The sequence below is a fragment of the Mrakia frigida genome (assembly GCF_051309035.1).
Source record: "Mrakia frigida strain ATCC 22029 unplaced genomic scaffold BDY24scaffold_4, whole genome shotgun sequence".
NCBI classification, from domain to species: Eukaryota; Fungi; Basidiomycota; class Tremellomycetes; order Cystofilobasidiales; family Mrakiaceae; genus Mrakia; species Mrakia frigida.
In genome coordinates this window covers 1,032,243-1,050,778 of record NW_027481277.1, presented here as the reverse complement: position 1 = coordinate 1,050,778, position 18,536 = coordinate 1,032,243, and the positions used below count along the sequence as shown (strand labels likewise).

General features: G+C 53.8%; 8 protein-coding genes across 8 annotated transcripts; 4 read left to right on the top strand and 4 right to left on the bottom strand.

Annotated features, from left to right (window-relative positions):
- Window positions 1-110: 110 nt before the first annotated feature.
- On the top strand, window positions 111-533 carry BDY24DRAFT_330147 (uncharacterized protein; the record flags this gene model as incomplete). Its single annotated transcript, XM_076637115.1, has 3 exons — window positions 111-183; window positions 286-412; window positions 491-533. Coding segments are annotated over 3 exons (243 nt in total), but the record flags the coding sequence as incomplete, so codon positions are not given.
- On the bottom strand, window positions 458-3,263 carry CDC37 (Hsp90 co-chaperone CDC37). Its single transcript, XM_076636498.1, has 7 exons — window positions 3,060-3,263; window positions 2,867-2,925; window positions 2,276-2,753; window positions 2,091-2,198; window positions 1,708-2,009; window positions 1,177-1,582; window positions 458-1,073 (listed from the first exon to the last, which is right to left on the bottom strand). Exons 1-7 carry the CDS (start codon window positions 3,093-3,095, stop codon window positions 933-935), a joined length of 1,530 nt encoding a protein of 509 aa, XP_076500106.1. The 5' UTR covers window positions 3,096-3,263; the 3' UTR covers window positions 458-932.
- Window positions 3,226-4,410, top strand: BDY24DRAFT_378766 (uncharacterized protein). The gene is made up of 4 exons (XM_076638977.1): window positions 3,226-3,272; window positions 3,360-3,472; window positions 3,621-3,822; window positions 3,929-4,410. The coding sequence occupies exons 1-4, from the start codon at window positions 3,267-3,269 to the stop codon at window positions 4,262-4,264; spliced, it is 657 nt and encodes a 218-aa protein (XP_076500105.1). The 5' UTR covers window positions 3,226-3,266; the 3' UTR covers window positions 4,265-4,410.
- Window positions 4,411-5,874: 1,464 nt separating this feature from the next.
- On the top strand, window positions 5,875-8,222 carry BDY24DRAFT_412419 (tetraspanin family protein; the record flags this gene model as incomplete). The annotated part of the gene is made up of 7 exons (XM_076643058.1): window positions 5,875-6,317; window positions 6,534-6,690; window positions 6,800-6,910; window positions 6,990-7,095; window positions 7,161-7,399; window positions 7,506-7,795; window positions 7,877-8,222. The coding sequence occupies 7 exons, from the start codon at window positions 5,875-5,877 to the stop codon at window positions 8,220-8,222; spliced, it is 1,692 nt and encodes a 563-aa protein (XP_076500104.1).
- A 405-nt stretch (window positions 8,223-8,627) lies between these two features.
- BDY24DRAFT_378760 (MFS transporter) lies at window positions 8,628-12,156 on the bottom strand. Its single transcript, XM_076638976.1, has 16 exons — window positions 11,547-12,156; window positions 11,336-11,403; window positions 11,153-11,249; window positions 11,004-11,078; window positions 10,851-10,937; window positions 10,681-10,778; window positions 10,334-10,611; window positions 10,187-10,257; window positions 10,016-10,092; window positions 9,856-9,887; window positions 9,643-9,772; window positions 9,559-9,567; window positions 9,466-9,479; window positions 9,323-9,393; window positions 9,167-9,248; window positions 8,628-9,072 (listed from the first exon to the last, which is right to left on the bottom strand). Exons 1-16 carry the CDS (start codon window positions 11,961-11,963, stop codon window positions 8,774-8,776), a joined length of 1,905 nt encoding a protein of 634 aa, XP_076500103.1. The 5' UTR covers window positions 11,964-12,156; the 3' UTR covers window positions 8,628-8,773.
- On the bottom strand, window positions 12,075-14,953 carry MSE1 (glutamate--tRNA ligase MSE1). Its single transcript, XM_076638975.1, has 14 exons — window positions 14,718-14,953; window positions 14,505-14,577; window positions 14,388-14,428; window positions 14,277-14,324; window positions 14,038-14,208; window positions 13,782-13,955; window positions 13,558-13,707; window positions 13,289-13,483; window positions 13,049-13,212; window positions 12,926-12,977; window positions 12,749-12,860; window positions 12,510-12,673; window positions 12,246-12,439; window positions 12,075-12,130 (listed from the first exon to the last, which is right to left on the bottom strand). The coding sequence occupies exons 1-13, from the start codon at window positions 14,886-14,888 to the stop codon at window positions 12,326-12,328; spliced, it is 1,629 nt and encodes a 542-aa protein (XP_076500102.1). The 5' UTR covers window positions 14,889-14,953; the 3' UTR covers window positions 12,075-12,130; window positions 12,246-12,325.
- On the bottom strand, window positions 14,954-16,166 carry CHZ1 (Chz1p). The gene is made up of 6 exons (XM_076638974.1): window positions 16,075-16,166; window positions 15,921-15,975; window positions 15,747-15,818; window positions 15,458-15,657; window positions 15,316-15,366; window positions 14,954-15,226 (listed from the first exon to the last, which is right to left on the bottom strand). Exons 1-6 carry the CDS (start codon window positions 16,151-16,153, stop codon window positions 15,165-15,167), a joined length of 519 nt encoding a protein of 172 aa, XP_076500101.1. The 5' UTR covers window positions 16,154-16,166; the 3' UTR covers window positions 14,954-15,164.
- A 403-nt stretch (window positions 16,167-16,569) lies between these two features.
- Window positions 16,570-18,509, top strand: BDY24DRAFT_378752 (Alpha/Beta hydrolase protein). The gene is made up of 7 exons (XM_076638973.1): window positions 16,570-17,050; window positions 17,120-17,301; window positions 17,386-17,524; window positions 17,599-17,937; window positions 18,007-18,061; window positions 18,138-18,154; window positions 18,227-18,509. The coding sequence occupies exons 1-7, from the start codon at window positions 16,583-16,585 to the stop codon at window positions 18,365-18,367; spliced, it is 1,341 nt and encodes a 446-aa protein (XP_076500100.1). The 5' UTR covers window positions 16,570-16,582; the 3' UTR covers window positions 18,368-18,509.
- The last annotated feature ends 27 nt before the right edge of the window (window positions 18,510-18,536 follow it).

Here is an 18,536-nt window from a genome sequence, read left to right as displayed (position 1 = left end):
GGGGAAGGAGATGGTGGGTGGAGGACAACTTTCGCGACTCCTCCTCCTTCCCCTCCTCCTCTTCTCTTCCTGCCTCCTAACCAGAACTCGCTCATTTCTCGACAGTAATGTTCACACCCAAGTACCCTCAGCCCTTCACTCTCGCCGAAGCCCTCGATCTAGATCCATCCGTCATCACAGAAGGTCCGTTCTCGTCCATCCTCTCTCGCTCCTCCACGACTTCGAAGCTCACAAAGCTCCTCCTTCCCTTCCCCACTCCCTTCTCCTTCTTCCCTCTCTTCACAGAAATCTCTCGTCTTCAAAACTCCCTGACCAACCTCCGAAGCTCCAACGTCGCCCTCCTTCAGTATCTTCACGACGAAGGGGAGGATCGAGATCTGAGGGAGAGCGTCCACGAGAACGAGCTCACAATGTTCGTCCCTTCCAATCTCCTCCTTCTTCCTCCCTCGTCGAAGCTAACTCGCCTCGCTCTCTATCTCGTGCATATCAGAGCATCTCAAGAAGAACGTATAGACATGCTCCGAGTAGCTCTCGCATCCAAGATAGGCGTTCGAGCAGATGATTCCCACTACGCTCCTCTCCCTTCCCTCGGACCTTCAGCTTCCATCACTACACCCTCTTCTCGACCTCCTCCTCCTTCAACAGCAACTTCCAACCCTCCACCACCACGACCATCAACATCAGTAATCCCTTCCTCCACAGCCATCTCCCCGCCACCAGGTCTCCCTCGTCCCTCGTCGCTAGGCCCACCACCAGGTCTCCCTCCTCTCACGTCGACAACGACGCCAACGGGGAACGGTGCTGGAGCTGTAGCAGAGGAGGAAGACGATGGGGATGGGGTATACTTATGATCTCGATGTTTCTCGCTCATTCTGTCTTCTCGTTGGAACGAAAGGGAACCAGGATCGTTTCAATTAGATCGCGTCCCCGTCTCAGTCCAACTCGGCACCATCGCTGTCCTCCTCCGGCTCATCCCCAGCGAACAGCCCTCCCTCCTGCTTGGGCTTCGTCTCGTCCCGAATAGCTCCTCCATCCTGGAAGCTCAGGATGTTGGCTTCGTTCATCAGACCGACCTGCGAAACCAAAATCGAAGGGAAAGCGCGTCGTCGTCAGTTTCCGTCTTCTCCCTCCCTCCTCTTCTAAACCGCCAGATCTCGAAACCAAGAAAGTACTCACCACCTTCTCAGCCTCCTCCAACCCCATCTTCCCCAACACCTTATTCACCTCCTCCAAACTCTCCTTCCTCAACGCACTCTTCATCCTCTCCTCGAACCCATCGAAGATGTTCCACTGCCTCATCAAGTACTTCTGCACATCCACCGGATCCATCCCTTCCGTCCCTTCGCCTTCGAGCTGGATCGTCTCCGGTGGAGGTCCAGAGGGGACGTTGAACGAGATGGAAGCTCCTCCCTCCGCGACGAGTTGGATCTGCTCCTCTCCCTCGTCAGGGTGGTCGAGTTTTCGTTGAGCCGTTTCGGCATTCATGGCGATGACTCGGGCGGCCATGCGATCGTAGGTTTCGGTGACGTCTTTGAGGAAGATGGAGATGGCTTTTTGACCGCCGGGACCGCCTTGTCGCATCCTGAGAGGGAGGGAGGGTGGAGACGCGTCGAACGAAAGTGTCAGCTCGACTCGTCTCTCTGCCTTTCCTCCCAGATCGCCACCCTAACCACCACCACATCTCAGCACATCTGAAACCATACTCACCTCTGGAAGAACAACCTGACTCCATCCTTCCCAAGTTTCCTACAGAACTGAACCAACAGGCCCTTCTCGACACAGATCCTCGCCTTCTTCTTGTCTCCAGCGATCTCAGCGTTGAAGGCTTCGAGGAGGAGAGCGTCGGTGGTGGATTCAAACATGACGGTAGGGTTGCGTTGAACGAACTCGAAAGCTTTGTCGAAGTCGAGGTAAGGGACCGAGAGGAAGGCGAGAGCGACGGGAGTGGCGACGGGAAGTTCGTCGTCTTCGGCGTCCGAGTCTGGGGAAGTGGTGGAGATTTGGGATGTCTGTGAAGAAGAAAGGAGAGAGATCAGGATGGGAAGGTTGAGAAGATGAGTTGGGAAGGAGAGGAGGGAGGAGGGACGAACCGAGGCTTGGGGGTTGAGAACTTCGATGGCTGAGGACGACGAGGAGGCTTTCGACTTGAGAGGTTTCTTGGTCTCCTCCATGGGGTTGGGAGTAGCAGGGTTGACGTACTGCGAGATTTCAAAAGGTCAAAGGTCAGCCCTGAAGAAAAAAACAACGAGAGGAACGAGCCCGTGTCTTGACTCACTCCTGAATCGAACCCGTCGTGAATCCCCTCACTCGTAATCTTCATCTTACTCTCCTTCTCCTCCTTCTCCAACTCAGCCTCACACTCCTTCGTCCTAGCGTCCAACAACCCGTTGTGATGCCTCAGTCTCTCCTCCAACCTGGCAACCATCTTGTCCTCCTCCCCTTCCCCGATCTTGGGTCCCTTGATGTCGGTCGCCTCCTTGGTGACCTGCTCGAGCAAGTGAAGGAGCATGACGTCGTAGGTGGGTTGATTAGGTGCTCCAGTGTTGGGTTTATCGGGGGAAGGGGAGGTTCGGAGTTGTTGAACTAGGTTGGAGAAGGTTGAGAGAGCCTGGACGGGAGGGAGGTCGGTGAGGGAGGTGAGGAGGGACATGATTCGAGGTCGCAGAGTCCCGTTGAGAGCGACTTCGGTCTTGAGCTTCGAGATTCGGACTTGGCGGTCGGCTCGCTTTTGGTGGATATCTTGTTGTTTCCATCTGAATAGGGAATCAGAAGAAAGGTCAGCTCGAAAGGAAGGAGATGGTCGAGCTGGCGAGGTCGGGTCCCTTCCTTTGTTCGTCTCGCTCTCTTCTCCCTTCGAAAGACTTACCTGATCATACTCTTCTTATCAATGTTGGGATGCTCTTCGATGTCAGAGTCATCGGACAGCTGTACAAGCCGCCAGAGAAAGAGCAACCAAGTCAGCGAGCTCGAAAGAAGGGTCCGACCTCGAGCTTCTCCTTCCTTCCTCCAGCTTCCTTCGACGCTCCCCCTTTCCACACTATTCTGAGCATAAGACTCGCCTCGAGCTGATCCCATTTGGAGTAGTTGAGAGGCATCTTGAGAAAGGTAGAGGGAGAAAGCGTGAAAGTCAGAGGGGGAAGGGTCGTGAGGGTAAGAGGCGAAAGAACAGCCAGACCGAAATGAAGAGCGACCTCTTCCCCGCCATCCCTTCTCTCCCAACGTCAACGACGGATTTTCTTCTTTATCTACATATCAGCCTCCTCGACATGGCAGTGAGTCCTCTTCGTGAACCAAGATCTCCAAATCGTCTCTGATCTCGCTCCAATCTCCTTCCCAACGTTTCTTCCACTCCCCTCCAGCCCAGCGGAGGCCTCAACTTCGTTATCGCTCTTGCAGGATGCCTGGGCGTTCTAGGTACCATGCTGGCAGGATCTGTAATCCTGGGGAGAAGAGGTCCTGCTTCCGTTCCAAGGTGAGTTTCTGCTCTGTTCAGGAATTGAAGAGACAGAAGGACGAGCAGGTCAAGTTGAGCTTCTCCACCTCTCCTCCTCGTTCCGTCCCTGGCTTCTTCCCGTTTCCAACGAACGATAAAGCTGACAATTACGACGTCGAACACCCAGGTACCTTCGATGGCTAGCTGCCGAACGTCCTGAGGTCATTCTCGAGCACGATCTCGCATGGGTGGACTCTAGGGGGATGAAGAGGAGAGGCGGGAAACACCTCGTCGTGCCTCAGATCTACGAGGTCGAGCTTCACGAGGAGGGAGAAGCTGAGAACCTCAAGGATGGGACTGGAACCAGCTGGGTACAGCAGGGCTGGATGGTGAGTCAGATAGGTCTTTCTCTGGAGGGAAGAACAAGAGAGAGGGAAGGGACGAGTCGAAAGCTGACCTTCGCTTGGCTATCTCCTCCCTTGTTCTTCCCTCCAGCCGATAGCAGCTCGACTCGCTCCTCCTTCCCTTCCTTCACCCTCACCGAACTCTTCACTCTCTCCGATCCAATCCCCCAAATCCACCCGACTGTCCTTCGTCTCTACCTCCTCGACCTCTCCTCCTCATCCTCTCGGCGCGTCGAATTCAGCTCAACCCGTCCTCCTCCTCGCCTTCCTTATTGCCCCACCCGTCCCACCTCGCAGTACCACCCTCACCTTCGCTCCAGGCGAACAAGACGACTCCGATACCGACTATGAGATAGGAGTGGAACGGGTTCGCTTGGAAGGGGATCTGGGGGAGTTGTTGCCGGGAAGGAGAATGAGTTCGTCGTGACTGTCTTTCGTTTCTCTCTCTCTCTCTCGTCTCGGGGAACCGTTCGTGCCTCTTTCTCGTTCTCTTTCTTTGTATCTCGGTATCTCTTACTTTACTCTCGCAGCTTGCGGGCTAGCGTCTCTTTGTACCGACTCTATATAACGACCTTTCTTCCTCAAATCGACGCTCCCGTCCGTCTCTTGCTCTGGGAAAGGGGAGCAGAAACCACGAGAAGATGAGGAGATTGAGAGGTACTCACAGATTTAGCTGGAGGGAAGGAGAATCGAGGAGGGCGATGCAGAAGTTGAAAAGGATGGACAGGAGCAAAAGTGAGGGGGACGACAGAACGCGTCGTCGATTTCGAGTTTTAGTTCTGGCTCATCTCGATGAATGTTTTGAGTGAACTTTTGCGAGCTCAAGCATTTTCTGCCGAGGCTACGAGACGTTTTTCTATCGACGCGACGGGCCCATTGTGCTACGACGTCCCTTTCTCGGCTGTCTGCTTCCCGCTTCCTCTTCTCGGTCTGTTTCCAGAATCAAAGTCTAGGGACTCCTCAGTGTATAGGTCGGAAGTTCAACTTTCTTCTCTATTAGCGCTATCCCTTCGTTTTCGTGTTACTTTTTCGTACCTGTTGGAATCTGGACTCGAGCCGCCGCCCTCGAACCTTCGACGCGTCCGAGTGCGCTTGGTTTTCTGGATCCCTTGGTGTTTGTGAGTCCGACTGCAAGGGGCCGAGATCATAAGCAACGATTTGGGTAGGAGCACTGTATTCCAGCGGGCTTCGCAGGGACAGTTGGGACGAAGACAGAGGGGGGAGACGGGGAGCGACGCTTCGGAGAAGGAGAATGCGCTCGGAGATGCTTTTCTCTATAAGTCTCGGATTTCCTCCGTGACCGTATATAACTTGACAACTCAAGACGATGCTCTGCTGTAGAAATACGGTGACCGCCATCACTCGGAGCCTGGGAGATCGTCGAGAGAAGGGAAACGAGACGACGCGTCGTGTTCCTTTTCGCTCCTCAGCTCAGACCAGCCTGCCCAAAGCATGGAAAGAAGGGAAAGTATGTGGGTTTGGATGTTCTCTCTAAATCTCTAAAGAACAGTCTCATCAAGACATATAGTCTTGCGAAGAAAGGTCAGCGAATATTTGAAGGGCGAATGTCACGCCTGAAAGCCGTCATCGGCGACGGCGGGCTTTCTCCTCCTCTTTCTACGATTATCTCCCTCTCGCGCTCTCCGATTCGAAGTGTACTGTATCTTTAGCATGCGCGCTTGAAACCTCTATGTATTTCCCTATTTTGAGCGAGAAACGGAGGGTAGGCCGTTTGGCTCGAAGACTTCTTTTCCTTGACCTCTCTCTCTCTGCTCAACCTCGACCTCCTCTTCCAGCCTCCTTCCTTGGGCAACCTTCTTTCCTTCCTTCCTGCTCCTCCTCCTTCCTCCCCTCCCACGCAGGACGTAACCTCCCTCGTCGTATCTATTTTGGAAGTCTTGGTCTTCTGTTGAACCCCTCTCGTCCTCCCTCGGTTTCCAGCCCCTCCTCCCCTTCCTCGTCCTCCTTCCTCGTCCTCCCTCTCTCTCCCCTCCTCGGACCTCCTCCTTCTTCCCTGTTCCTTTCAACTCTTCAGTCATGCCACGGGACGTCTACAACTCGTCCAACACGTCGCCTTACAACGACTACCTGGCGGAACCCGTCTCGACCTACTCTCCCCAGGAGTCTCCGATTCCAAACAACGATTCAGCATCGGAGGACTCGCACTTCCCTTCGTCTTCCACCCTTCATGCTTCAAGCAGTCCAACCAACAACTCGTCGTCGAGAAGACCTTCACCGAGCAGACAGAGCTTCGAAACAACAGGAACGTCCAACTGGAGTGCAGCAGATTCATCCTACGACAACCCTCAGCATCACGGAGGAGGAGGAGGAGGAGGAAGGGAGGGAGGGTACGAGCCGCAACAACCAAGGAACCCTTTCACAGATTCTGGGAGAGCTGGAGACGGAGGAATCAAGCACAGAGGAGTACCTACAACTCAGAGTAGAGGAAGTTTTGCGAGCTGGAACGGAAGTGCCTCCAGGTGAGCCTCGTTTTCATGATCTCGAGGAGGAGGGAGCTGAGCTCGAGAAGGAGCGACGGAGGCCTTCTCTTCTCGCTCCTTCCTCTCCCCGGCTTCTCCTTCTGTTCCGCTTGCTTTTTTCTCCTTGGAATCATGCAAGAGATCTTCTTTTGTCTTTGAACTGCGAGCTGACTCTGCGTGTTGCTCGTCTTTGTGCTTTCTCGCTGCTCCTCCCAGTCTCCTCCCCCCTAACGCTCCCTTCACTGGGACCAACTCCTCGCCTCGTCCCCTCTCCGTCCACTACCTCCCTTCAAAATTCTCGACACCTCACAAGCAGGGACAATGGGCTCATCGTCGTGCTAAAGTAGGAGGAGGAAGAGCTGCCTTTGGAAGGGTAAGTCTAGCCTTTCCGTGGCGAACCTTCGAGCCTCCCCGCAGCCTGGAAGAGAGCTGACCTTTCGCTGCGATTTCCCTTCTTTTCTGCTTGTTCTTCGGATCTGCAGCACGAGTCTCGGATGCCTGATGAGGGGCCCGACGACGGGTCTGGGAAGCAAAAGCGTCCGAAGCTGGTTTGGAACCGTTTCAAGTGGATGATCTTCGTCGCGAACACCGTCGTTCGTTCTTTGATTTCTTTCGCTCCCTTTGGAGGTTCCGAAGATCTCAATTTGACCTTTGCTTCTCTTGCTTCTTCAGCTCATCACCTACTCGCTCGTCGGTCTCGTCTGCATCCTCCTCGTCTGGTTCAACGTTTGGAAGCACGCCGACGTTATTCGAGTTGGAACGAAAGAAGCCCTCATCAGTTCGTTCCAGCTCTTTCTCTGCCCTTCCTACATCGAACGCTAACCTTTTTTTTGGTTCCTTCAGTTTCCACCGTCGCTCTCGGAGTCTGCCTCGTTACTTCCCTCATCGGCTACGCTGGAATCCTCCTCAACAACCGATCCTTCCTCGCCGTCTACTCCCTCCTCCTCTGGGTCTGCTTCGCCCTCGTCATCGCTCCTGGATACATCACCTACAAGGCTTGGGCTTTCAGTTTGGAAGGTCACACCAACAGGCAGTGGAGTCGATACTTGGGAGAGAACGGAAGGCTGAGGATTCAGAACCAGGTTCGTCTCGAGCCCGCTCCTCTTCTCACGTCTCTTTCCCCTTCTCTTCGTTACCTTCACAAATCTGACCCTTCGTCATCTTGTTTTCGATCTCTACCTTCCCCAGCTCCAATGCTGTGGATACTACTCTCCCTTCGTGGAAGCGACGGTCTCGGCGAGGTGCTACTCTCGAGCTTCGATCCCAGGATGTAAAGGTCCTTACCTCGATTTCCAGAACATGCTCCTCAAGAGATGGTTCATCATCTCGTTCGCCCTCGTCCCCGTCCAACTCGCTATCATGATCATCGCTCTCCTCTCCTCGAACCACGTCACCTACCGATTCGGAAAGGGTCTCACGCCCAAACAGTACCGACTCGATCTCGGAAGTCTCGCCTTCATCATGGACGGATACGCTGGGTGAGTGCATCGTTGCTTAACGCTTCTCGCAGCTCTCAAGATTCTTCCGCTGACTTCTCCCTTCCCTTCTCTCGTTCGCAGCGAAATCGCTGCTGCTTACGGTCCAAACGTCGCCGCCGAGGCGATCCATCGCTCCTCCTCCAACCTCGAACTCCTCCAGTACTCCTCCCACCCCGGTCAGTCCGACTCTCGTCGTCAATCAGGCTACAACTCGCCGAAGGGATCAGGATCTCGATCAGCTTCGCCGTACGGAACGCCGTTCAACCAGAGTCGAACGAGCATGGCTGGGACGGGTCAGGACGGAGGAGATTACGCGATGAGTGGGCTCAGAGGAGGTCAGGACAACCAGCAGTGGGACGAGTCGGACGGGGAGGATCCTCCTCAAGAAGGGAAGAAGAAGAAGTGGCAGATCGGGGGAAGGAAGTAGGCCTTTCCGACGCGTCTCGTCTCGATTGAACTTTTTAGACCTTTCCATTTCGCTCGTCCGTTCCACCTTCGTTTCTCCATCTCTTTCTATCTCGCTGCAACGTATCTGCCCTCTGCTATCTCTCGCTTGCTTTCCTTCCCTTGCTTTCACTCTCCTTACACTGGACTTTGTCTCTCCCTCTCCCTCTCTCCTTGCCTCACCCTTGTTTGCTTTCAACACTCCCTTACGACCCTAACACTGCGTCCTTCATTTATCTGCTGTTTCCCTCTCTGCTTGACTCCCCTGACTACATCATCAATACACTCTCGCTCTCTCTTTCTCTGCATTCCCCTCCCTTCGTACTCCCTCTCTCTCTCTCTCCTCGCACTACCTAGATGATGAAACAAACGATCGTGCCCTGTATCTCTCTGCCGATGGAAAAGTGAGAGTTAGGAAAGACCCAAGAGCATATACAAGTAAAATCAAGTAAGCAGTTTTAGTCTACGAAAGTCCGCTGATAGATCACCCCAAAACGAGAAGAAATCGACACAGCGAAACGAGCAAAGTCCGAATTAAACCACCTCCTTCGTCGACTGCTTCTTCTCCTCTGCCACCATACCCAAAGCATGAGCTCTAGCCTTCTCCCTGACTCTCGCTTCCTCCCGATTCCGGATCCGAGCTTCTTCCTCTTCTTCAGCTTCGAGGAGGAGGGCCGACGCGACCTTGGACCGAGCTCGAAGTCGCTTTCCGTAAACGAGGAGAACGAGAGGGCAGAACCCGAGGACGAGGGTGATGCAGGCGAGAACGGTGGAGGCGTAAGGGGTACCAAGCTTGATATACATCTGCGTGGAGAAGAGAGGGAAGGCTCCGGCTGGGAGCGAGTTCGAAAGGGAAGATTAACGGGAGGAAAGACGGAAGAGGGTCAGGGAGTTGTTCAAGGCGATGTAAGAACGCCTCTGACTGACCGAAGATGTTTCGTAGAAGACTTTGAGAGGCTTGAGCACTACTGGAGTATCGCTCGTAGGCGTCGGCGAAGAAGGAGAACACCTTGCGAAAAGGGACGAAGAGCGAGCGAGTCAGGTGGGAGAATCGACGTTGAATGGAGAATGGGCTGAACGCACTCCTGAGTAGATCAAGAAGACCCCGGCATTGATGAACACAAGTGCGAGGGTAGCCCAGATCCAATGTATTTCTGGAACGAGAAGAGGCGATGATGATCAGCCTCGAGGAAGGGAAAAAGAGAGACGCGACGGGCTGAACTTACCAGGTCGACCGGTCCTGAGAAGGAGAGGGAAGCAGTATCAGCACGAGCTCTCGGGGTTAACATTTGAGACGGTAAAGCTTTTTTTAAACTCACCAAGCATACCTGACGGTCAGGAAAGAAGAAGTGGAAGAGATGAGCATCGTGCAGAGGGGAGGAGAGTGCTCAGACACGTCTCACCAGAAGATACCCAGCGGGAAGGCAAAGGCTCCGATACAAGCCCAGTACAGACGAGCCTCGGGTTCAGCTTTTCCGTTGGGAGATTTAAGGCACGCCTTTTTGTAGAGCTTCTCTTGGAAGAGGTTGAGACCTGGAAGAGAAGAGGAACGGAGAAGGAAAGTCGAAGGTGAGGAAAGCGTGACTCCTATGGAGAGGAGCGGGATCAGGACGGACCAAAACCTATCAGACCACCAACTCCGTTCGAGCTGAGAAAGGAAAAAAAAGGTTGATCAGCTCCTGTGCTCTCGACGACGACGACGACTCGACACCTTCTCTCGACGAAGACTTCTCAGCGACTCCTCGAGGAACAACTGAAACGAAACAGACCACTCACAGCAAGACAGTGCCAGTCAAGCCAGTTCCAAAGCCATAGGAGCCTCCGAAAACGATGGAAACCGAGTTGATGAAGAGCTGACCAGAGGGAGGGACGGGAGACGAGAGAGAACATCAGAGTCAGCTCGAGAGCGACTCGAAAATCCGAGGGAATTGAAGCGTATCAACTTACGAAGATGCACCCCCAGCAAACACCAACCCACAAGCTGACGTAGAAAACGATGGGTTCGGTGGCGAGGTAGACTGAGAGAGAGGAACGAGAACGACGACGCGTCAGAATTTTTGAGACGAGAGGCGGGATTGCCTCGAGGGGACTCACCGATTGGCCTCGAAACAGAAACCCGGATCAGAGTCTTGAGATCCGCTCTCTCAGAGTCCCCAGGAGCAGCATGAAGCCTCCCTGTAGCCTTCGTTAGCTGCTGAGCTCGTCGAGAGAGAAGGACGCCGCCCCTCGTCTCTCGAAGGTATACAAAGTTCCCGGAAAAGGAGACGAAACCGACGATGGCCTGAACCCAGAACATCCATCGGTAGTCTAGTTTCTCGCATACCCACCCGTACAGGCATGGACCGATGGCCTGTCCTGCGAAGACGAAGAGCCTGGCGAAAGGAACGAAAGGAAGCGTCAGTTGGTCCGAAGAGAACGAAGAACCGCAGGCGCACACTCACGAATAGATGCTCATGCCCAACCCGCGCTCTTCAGCGACAAACATATCGGCTATTGTCCCACCGACGAGGGAGTTCCCCACGGATGATGATGCTCCTTGCTGGAGAAGTCGAGAAACGAGACGAGTTAGCGGCGACAAACGACAATAGAGAGAAAGAGGGGAGGAACGAACGAAGGCTCTCGAGGCTATGATGCCTGCCATGGTCGGCGATAAAGCTTGAGGAATGAAGAGGGCGGCACTGAGGAAAGAGGTGACGAGCTGCGAACGAAGGAAGAGAGGTGAGCTTGGGTTTCGATACTCGTCAACGACGGCACGCGAGCTCACGTATATCGAATTGCGACCGTACACCTCCGAAAGAGGAGCCAAGACTAGAGGAACGAAGGCTATCACGATCAGGAACTGGTAGAAAGAGGGGGGAAAGAGGTCAGCGACGCGACGCGACAGGAAAAGCGGCTCTGGCTGAGATTGCTTACGACAGCGTTTCCAACCGTCCAGCCTTCCTTCCCGACTCCCAAAATATTCCCCGCCGATAGGAATCCGGAGGAATATGCTGTAGCGTTCGTACTCGTTCTGTCAAAGTGGACGTCGCAAGGAAGAGAAGAACCGAGCTCGTTCAGATCGATTTCTTTGTAGGGCTAAAAGCTTCCCAAACTTACAGCGAGGTCATAGTCACACAAATCACCGTAAAGAACCATTTCCGACTACTGGGCCAGTTGAACGGATTCTAAAAGAGGAGCAAGGAAGAGTAATCAGCGATTCGAAAAGGAAGGAGAGTGCCGAACGAGTCACGGTCGGCATTCAAAAGATTGCATCGAAACAGCTCCTCCTCCTTCCCTACTAAAAAAGAAGCTCAGAAGAAGGACTCACATCAGGATCTCCTTCCGGCCAATCTATGTAGGTAATCTCCTCGTGCGTCCTGGCGTCTCGTAGCGGCTCCCCGATCATTTCTCCTCCTCCAGTCCTCGTCGGCCACTGTTTTCCGTTCAGCTCTACCGTTCTGACTCTCTTTAGCCCTTCTCCTTCGTTCCCGTATCCAGTAGGTATCCTCTTGAGCGTATCTAGACCTGAAGAAGGAGGTAGCTTCTCTGTAGGAAGAGGAGAGAGTCCGTCCAAGTCGGAATCGCCCGCCGACGTCGAAGCTTCTGTTGAGCTCGTGAGAGCTTCGACTTTGGGAGGAAGAGCAGAGAGGGGAGAGGAGGTGACGCCGTTTATTGAAGGTGGTGAGGCCATATCCGAAGACGAAGAGGGAAGGGGTGCTGAGGGAGAGGTGGCTCGTCGAGTCATTCGACGTTTCGAGGGAGGAGGGATCGGAGGGAGGGCTGAGTTGGTTGGTTGGTTGATTTCGGAGGGAGGGAAGATCCAGGACAGGTGCAGAAGAGGGAAGAGGCGAGAAAGGGGGATGAAGCTCTAGTCGATAGGTCCTATAAGAGGAAGAGAACAGAAGGGATGGACTGGTTGGAGGTGGAAGGCAAAGGGAGGAAGGAAGGAAGAGGGTGAGCTTGACGCAGACCGCAATTTCCTCGACCCGATACCCGGCCGGGTTAATTGTTGATTCCCCTTACAAACCTTTGCTGAGCTCTGGAAGCATAGGAAGCGATGAACGAAATAGCATTAGCAACATATATAGACGCGAAGCCCTTCCTCCTTCAGGGTGAAGATGCGAGCTCTTCCTGCTCCTGCAGCTCGATCGCCGTCCTCAGCCGTTTCAGCGTCTCCTCCTTGCCCAAAAACGAGATCGTGTGAGCGACCGTGGGACCAGTCTGAGGGAGAAGGAAAGGAAATTTCAGCGAGGAGGAACGAGAAGGGTGAGACGAAACAGCAGGAACGCACCTTCATCCCAGTCAACGCGTGTCGAATCGGCGTCCAGAGCTTCCCTCGGTTCTTCTGTTCTTGGGCAGGTAGCGAATTGATGGCCTCGACGATCTGCTCAGGCGACTCAAAGGTCTCTAGAGGGAGGTTGGTGAAGATGCGAACGGCGAGGTGGAGGGTTGGGACTGGAGAGGGAGAAATATCAAGGGCGTTAGAAAAGAGAAAAGAGTTGAGCGAAAGAGAACGGAAAAGGAGCTCACGATACGTTTTGAGAACTTTCTTCTTGACGGCTTTGGCTTCGTCCGTGTTGAGATTTGCGTCCTCGAAGAGAAAGGGACTCAGAGCGATGTCCTTGAGGAAGGTAAGACGGACCTAGATCGATGGAGAAGGGTCAGCGAAAGAGACGCGTCGAGCTCAGACCTCGCTTGCGAACTCACCCTCTCGGCGTCGATCAGTCTTTCGAGAAGGACGTCGTCCGAGGCACGAGCACTGGAAAGTAGGAAGAAGGCCGTAGCAACGGTCAGCTTGGCTACGAAGGCGATAAAGGAGGTGGGACTCACCTCTCTGGCCACCGCGTTGTCAAGACCTCCTTCACCTCCTGAAGCAATTTCGCCCGTCCAGCACCTCCCTCCTCCCATAAACGAGTGACATGGAACTTCTGAAGTCTCAGAAGCTTCGGTATCGAGACTTGAGTGTGTCGGTTCACGATCTGGGAGACGTCGAACTGAAACGAGGGAGAAAACGAGGACGCGTCGAAGTTCAGCTTTGAAAGTCGACACTGGGCAGAAATCAGAACTCACCTTCTCGATCATCTGGTCAATAGTGAGACAATCTTCCACGCTAGCGTAGTCGAGAGCCTTGTGAGGTTCTGAGTCGGAAGTTGGGGCGGAAGACGAGGAAGGCGAGGGTTCGCTGGAAGACGTTGTCGATGGAGGACCTGACCATCCCATGAGACCGACGAAGTTGAGGAGAGCTGAGGGTTCGTATCCCTGAGCCTGAGAAGAAAAGAAAAAGGTTTCCAAGGATCACCTTGGACGGAATTCAACGAAGAAGCGGGAGGTGGACTAACCCTGAACTCCTCGACCGAAACAGCTCCGTGTCGTTTCGAAAGCTTCGATCCGTCGGGATTGACGAGTAAAGGAAGATGAGCGAACTCAGGACTCTCCCATCCGAATGCTTTGTAGAGCTGCAGGTGCTTGTTGACCGAGGTCATCCATTCCTGACGAGCAGAGGAAAAGGATCACGTCGCGTCAATTTCGGTTTCGACTTCGGGAAGATCCTCGAGAAACTCACCTGTCCCCTCAGTACATGAGTGATACCCATCTCGTGATCGTCAACTACACTCGCCAGATGATAGGTAGGGAAGCCGTCGGACTTCAGGATGACCATGTCGTCCTGTTCCGAGGAAGGAAAGGCTTCGGTTCCTCCGTAAACGAGATCGGTGAAGGGCAAGGTTCCAGGCGTGCTCTGGGAGCGAAGACGAAAGAAGGAGATCCATTGTTAGCTTCGCTTGCCTCTTGTCAGGTCCAGAGAAGCGAGACAGGCCCACCTTGAACCGAACGACATACTTCTCCCCTGCTCTCAGCTTCCTCGCGACCTCCTCCTCCGTCAAGTAGAATCCTCTTCGATCGTAAACGTTCGTAGATCCAGACTTCTTGAGACCATCTCGAATCTCGGCGAGCTCATCGGGCGTACAGAAGCACCGGTAGGCGTGGTTGGTCTGGAGGAGGAAGGGTTCGAATGAGCTCGACGTGTTAGGAGGGAAGAGAGGGAGGAGCAGGGACGAACGTCGAGGAGCTGCTGAACGTGAAATCGGTAGAGATCTAGACGTTCTGACTGTAAGCGAAGAACACCATCAGTGCGGGGTAAGAGCCCGAGATCGTAGGAGAGCGTACGGACCTGAACGTAGCTCCATTTCCCTCGAGAGCCAGCACCAGGACCTGCGAGGGGAAGAAGGGAGGAGGGAAGATGATGAGCTCGAGATTTCCTTCGCCTATCCTTTCGAAGAGGACTCGCCTTCATCGTACTCCAGTCCAGCCCAATCTAAACTCCGTCTCAGAGAGTCCACGGCGCCATCAACTTTCCTTCCCTGGTTGAGCGAGAAGCCGGAAGACGAGAGGAGAGGGGAGGGAAGGGAGAAGGTGAGCTCGACGTTTCCTTCCTTTGTCTTGATCTCGAGCTTCTCCGACCTTGCGCTCCTTTTCGTTCACCCAAACCCTCGAGACTGACCTGATCTGTATCTTCTATCCTAAGAATCCATTTTCCTCCCCACTTTCGAGCCAGTAGATGGTTGTAGAGCGCTGTTCGAAGACCTCCGATGTGAAGGTGTCCAGTCGGCGAGGGAGCGAATCGAAGACGAGCGTTGGGATTGAGCTTGATTTTAGAAAGGGGAGTCGCCATGCAGAGTGTAGAGAGAAGCCGGGGCTAAGCGAGAGAGGGAAGAGAAGAAGGATCTGAAGAAGAAGGTGGGTGTGAGAGGGAGAGGGAGGGAGGGATGGAGGTGAGCTCACCCAAATTCAAAGGAGAGTTCGAGTGTTCGGGCTTTTCTGAGCAGTGATTTGCGAGAGAGACCCGAAAAGAGATGTCGTAATAAAGAGAGAGCGAAACGAAGGGTCCAGTAGGAAAAATCAACGCGAAAAAAAGGCAAGAAGGAAAGCAGCAGAACGACAGCCTCGTTCACTCGTCCTCGTCTCCGTCTTCCTCGATCTCGACGTCTTCCTCGCCGGTCTCAGGGATAACTGAGCAAATCGAGGAGAAGGGAAAACATACAGTCAGTGATTCAGATTCAAGAAAGAGGAAATCTTCAGAAAGGAAACTCGAAACTGACCTGCATCCTCGTCGTCCTCGTCCGAGTCCTCCCCAAGTTCCTTCGCCAGAGCTTCAAAAAACGCGAAAAGAAACCGAGATCAGCGATGGACTACTCTATTTCTGCTCTACAGCCGTGAGGTACGAGAGACTTCCAAACTCACCTGCGTAGTCAGGTCTAGGTCGGTTCCTCGTCGACCTCCTTCCTTCCTGAATCACGTTGTCCTGATCAAGTTCCGTGAGATCTTCCTCCGAGTCATTTTCGTCCTCTCCCTTCCCAGCTCCGTTTTCAGGAGTAGGAGCCTCGTTGGGCGTCGCAGCAGGAACGGGGGAAGCGACGGAAGGAGGAGAGGGAGCGGGTCCTCTGTCGAAGACGAGGGCGAACGGAAGCGCGAGGAAAAGTAAAATGATCAGTGTGAGTTTTTGCAAGACGAAGAAGCGGTTTTAACTCACTCAGCTGAAGTAGCAGAAACTGGCTCAGGAGCGACGGCAGTCTCGGCAGCTTTCTCTTCAGCGAGCTTCGCCCTGGCGAGTCGTCGAACAAGGAGGGGGGAGGAGGGACGAGGAAGGTCAGATCAAAGCTCACGCGCAAATTTTAATGATCTGAGGCCAGGAGAGTGTTTTCACTTCTTATTTCCCTCCTCCTCGGTGAGTCCAGCCTCGACGGCGTCTCTTTTGGCAGCTGATTCGAGCGAAAACGAAAGGAAGGGAGGAGGGCGAGAGGTCAGCTCGACTGCTTTCCTTCTCTTGAATATCCTGTTGGTTCTTGAGTGCAACGTACCAGAAACAGTAGGGATGGCGTCTTCCTGAGGAGCGACGGAATCTTCTTGGGCTGCGTTGATGATGAGCGTGCTAGACATTTCTTGTGGAGTGAGGGTTTAGAGGAGAGAGGAAGGAGAGAGCTGAAAGAAGGGCTGAAGCGCTGAAGTCGCACGAGTCGCGTCCGAATCGTCGAACTCGATCTTTCCAGCATCAAGGGAGGAGAGAGGGGTAGCAGAAAGCTCTCTTGATGAATCGAACCTCCATTATTTCTCAGAGGTCGACGTGAAAATCTCACGCAGAGCGAGACAGCGACGAGTCGGCTCCTCTCGAGGCTCGAACCTCGCTTCTCAGCTTGATGTATGATCTTGACCTCTTTGAAGAGCAGAGGTCTGATCAGTTCTCGTCTCTGACCACATCGGAGATTTTTTGCTCGTGTCGTCGGGAAGGGGAGTAACCAAACTCGTCCTCCTCTCGTCCTTCCCGATTCGTCTTCCTCCCTCTTCCTCTTCGCCCAACGCTCACCAACGATGCTTCCACCCTCCTTCTCCTTCTTCGCTCTCCTCCTCATCCCACCAATTGCCCTAGCATCCCTTTCTCCCTCCGACATTAACCCGTTCACGACCTTCCACCCGATCCAGAAGCATCACCATTCGATCCTCCACCCTCCTTCCCCAAAGCTCTCAAACTCCTCCTCCATCTTCTCAGCTTCCTCTCCACTCGCCTTCCAACTCAAGACTACTCGCAAGACTGTTCTTCGTAGGAGAGCCGAAACTGGAAGCTCAGGTCTGCTTCTCCAGGGAGGAGGAGCTTGGAGCAACCTCGGATGGGACTCAGCCTCAACTTCGAAGGAGGACGACGACCGATGGGATGAGATAGAGGTCGAGGCTCCCGATCTGACCGACAAGCAGACGGTGCTGAACCTCGCTAGGATGGCGAACGATGCTTATGCGACTCCAGGGGAGTCGAGGTGGATGGAGTTGGACAAGTTCAACTTGGTGAGCTCGCTTCCTCCTCCTCCTCCTCTCTCTCCCTCAACTGACCCTCCTCTGCCTCTTCGCTCTCAGACTCTACCTTTCGGATGGGGAGAGGAAGATGCTGGTCTCAGAGGTCACGTCTTTGCAGATTCGACAAACTCAACGCTGGTGGTGTCGTTCAAAGGGACCAGCCTCGACGGACCTGTTCCGAAGGGAGGGTCGACGGCCAAACTTGATCGAATTAACGATAACAAGCTCTTCAGTTGCTGCTGGTGGGTCTTCTCGATGGATCTGAGTTCCGCTATGGACTCAGAATCACCTCCCGGAACAATCGAGGCTGACTCAATCTTTCGCAGCGGTCACCTCAATCCGACCTCTCCAAACGTCTGCCCTTGCTTCGTCGGAGGAAGGATCAACAAGGAGAAGAAGATCTGCGATTCTTCATGTGTCGAGATGTCCCTCTACGATGAAGACAGTTACTACGTCGCAGCGATCGTGAGTCTTCCCCCTCTCCTTCCTTCCTCTCCCAATCGACGCGCTGATTTCCCTCTCTTTTCTTTCCAAAACAGTCCCTCTACGCCCAGATCCGACTCCTCTACCCTCACGCTCAAATATGGCTCGTCGGTCACTCCTTGGGGGGTGTGATCTCAGCCCTGCTCGGTCTCACCTTCTCCCTCCCAACCGTCTCGTTCGAGGCTCCTCCTGATCGACTCGCCGTTCGTCGCTTGAGGCTCGACATGCCTCCCGGGAGGAGAGCGATGAACCCTGTGACGCATATCTACCACACAGGTGACGTGATGGCGGTAGGAAAGTGTCGGGGGGTGCTCAGTCTTTGCGGGAGAGGAGGGTACGCGATGGAATCGGAGTGTCATGAAGGGAATTTGATCGTCTACGAGACTGTTGAGAAGGTGAGCTTAGATCCTCGACGAGCTACTGTCTGATATACTGACGAGCCTTCTTACTTTTCCCTGTCGCAGTGGGGTTGGAACGTAGATCTGACGGGTCGTTCTCACACGATCCAGTACGCGATAGGTTGGTCACTTTCTCCTCCCCTTCATCTTGCTCTTTCTTCCTTTCGCTAATCTTCGTCCACCTTATCCTCCTACAGACAACGTCTACAGCTTAGTGAGTACCATCCAACTCTTTCCCTCCGTCTCTGAGCGATCTCTGACTTGTCTTTTCCTTCGCGTCTCGCAGGACTGGAATGACGGCGAGAAGGAAGGACCAGAAGGACGAGGTCGAGACTGGACCGATGTTCCTCCCTCCACCTTCGAGAAGGAGGACTGCTCGGACTGTGGCGACTGGACCTTCCTGGGACAAGAGGCTGGCAGATTTTGAGATCGAGAGTCTCGTTCGGATGTATTTTTGGGCGTGTCGTCGCTTCTTCTCCCTCTCTGTATTAGACTAGTTGATGTTCTCTACTTTTCACTGTTCGACGATCTTGATACGAAACCTCTGTTGTGTGTTCAGTCTACGATTCATCTCCTCTTAATAAAAAAAATCTTCA

Bases quoted from the DNA above. Each gene is read 5' to 3' on its own strand.
- CHZ1 (XM_076638974.1), bottom strand. From the start codon at position 16,153: ATGTCTAGCACGCTCATCATCAACGCAGCCCAAGAAGATTCCGTCGCT. The intron at 15,658-15,746 runs GTGAGTTAAAAC...CGTCTTCGACAG, and splicing joins GTTTCTGCTACTTCAGCTGA to AGGACCCGCTCCCTCTCCTC. The intron at 15,227-15,315 runs GTCAGTTTCGAG...CGATTTGCTCAG, and splicing joins CGAGGACGACGAGGATGCAG to TTATCCCTGAGACCGGCGAG.
- BDY24DRAFT_378752 (XM_076638973.1), top strand. From the start codon at position 16,583: ATGCTTCCACCCTCCTTCTCCTTCTTCGCTCTCCTCCTCATCCCACCA. The intron at 17,302-17,385 runs GTGGGTCTTCTC...AATCTTTCGCAG, and splicing joins AAGCTCTTCAGTTGCTGCTG to CGGTCACCTCAATCCGACCT. The intron at 17,525-17,598 runs GTGAGTCTTCCC...TTTCCAAAACAG, and splicing joins GTTACTACGTCGCAGCGATC to TCCCTCTACGCCCAGATCCG.
- BDY24DRAFT_378760 (XM_076638976.1), bottom strand. From the start codon at position 11,963: ATGACTCGACGAGCCACCTCTCCCTCAGCACCCCTTCCCTCTTCGTCT. The intron at 10,093-10,186 runs GTAAGTTGATAC...CCCTCTGGTCAG, and splicing joins TTTGCTGGGGGTGCATCTTC to CTCTTCATCAACTCGGTTTC. The intron at 9,073-9,166 runs GTCAGTCAGAGG...ACTCGCTCCCAG, and splicing joins TCTTCTACGAAACATCTTCG to CCGGAGCCTTCCCTCTCTTC.
- BDY24DRAFT_378766 (XM_076638977.1), top strand. The intron at 3,473-3,620 runs GTGAGTTTCTGC...TCGAACACCCAG, and splicing joins GGTCCTGCTTCCGTTCCAAG to GTACCTTCGATGGCTAGCTG. The intron at 3,823-3,928 runs GTGAGTCAGATA...TCTTCCCTCCAG, and splicing joins GGGTACAGCAGGGCTGGATG to CCGATAGCAGCTCGACTCGC.
- MSE1 (XM_076638975.1), bottom strand. From the start codon at position 14,888: ATGGCGACTCCCCTTTCTAAAATCAAGCTCAATCCCAACGCTCGTCTT. The intron at 13,213-13,288 runs GTGAGTTCTGAT...CCCTCGTTTCAG, and splicing joins TTGACCAGATGATCGAGAAG to TTCGACGTCTCCCAGATCGT. The intron at 12,978-13,048 runs GTGAGTCCCACC...CCTACTTTCCAG, and splicing joins ACAACGCGGTGGCCAGAGAG to TGCTCGTGCCTCGGACGACG.
- CDC37 (XM_076636498.1), bottom strand. From the start codon at position 3,095: ATGCCTCTCAACTACTCCAAATGGGATCAGCTCGAG. The intron at 2,754-2,866 runs GTAAGTCTTTCG...TTCCCTATTCAG, and splicing joins GATAAGAAGAGTATGATCAG to ATGGAAACAACAAGATATCC. The intron at 2,010-2,090 runs GTTCGTCCCTCC...TCTTCTTCACAG, and splicing joins TTCTCAACCCCCAAGCCTCG to ACATCCCAAATCTCCACCAC.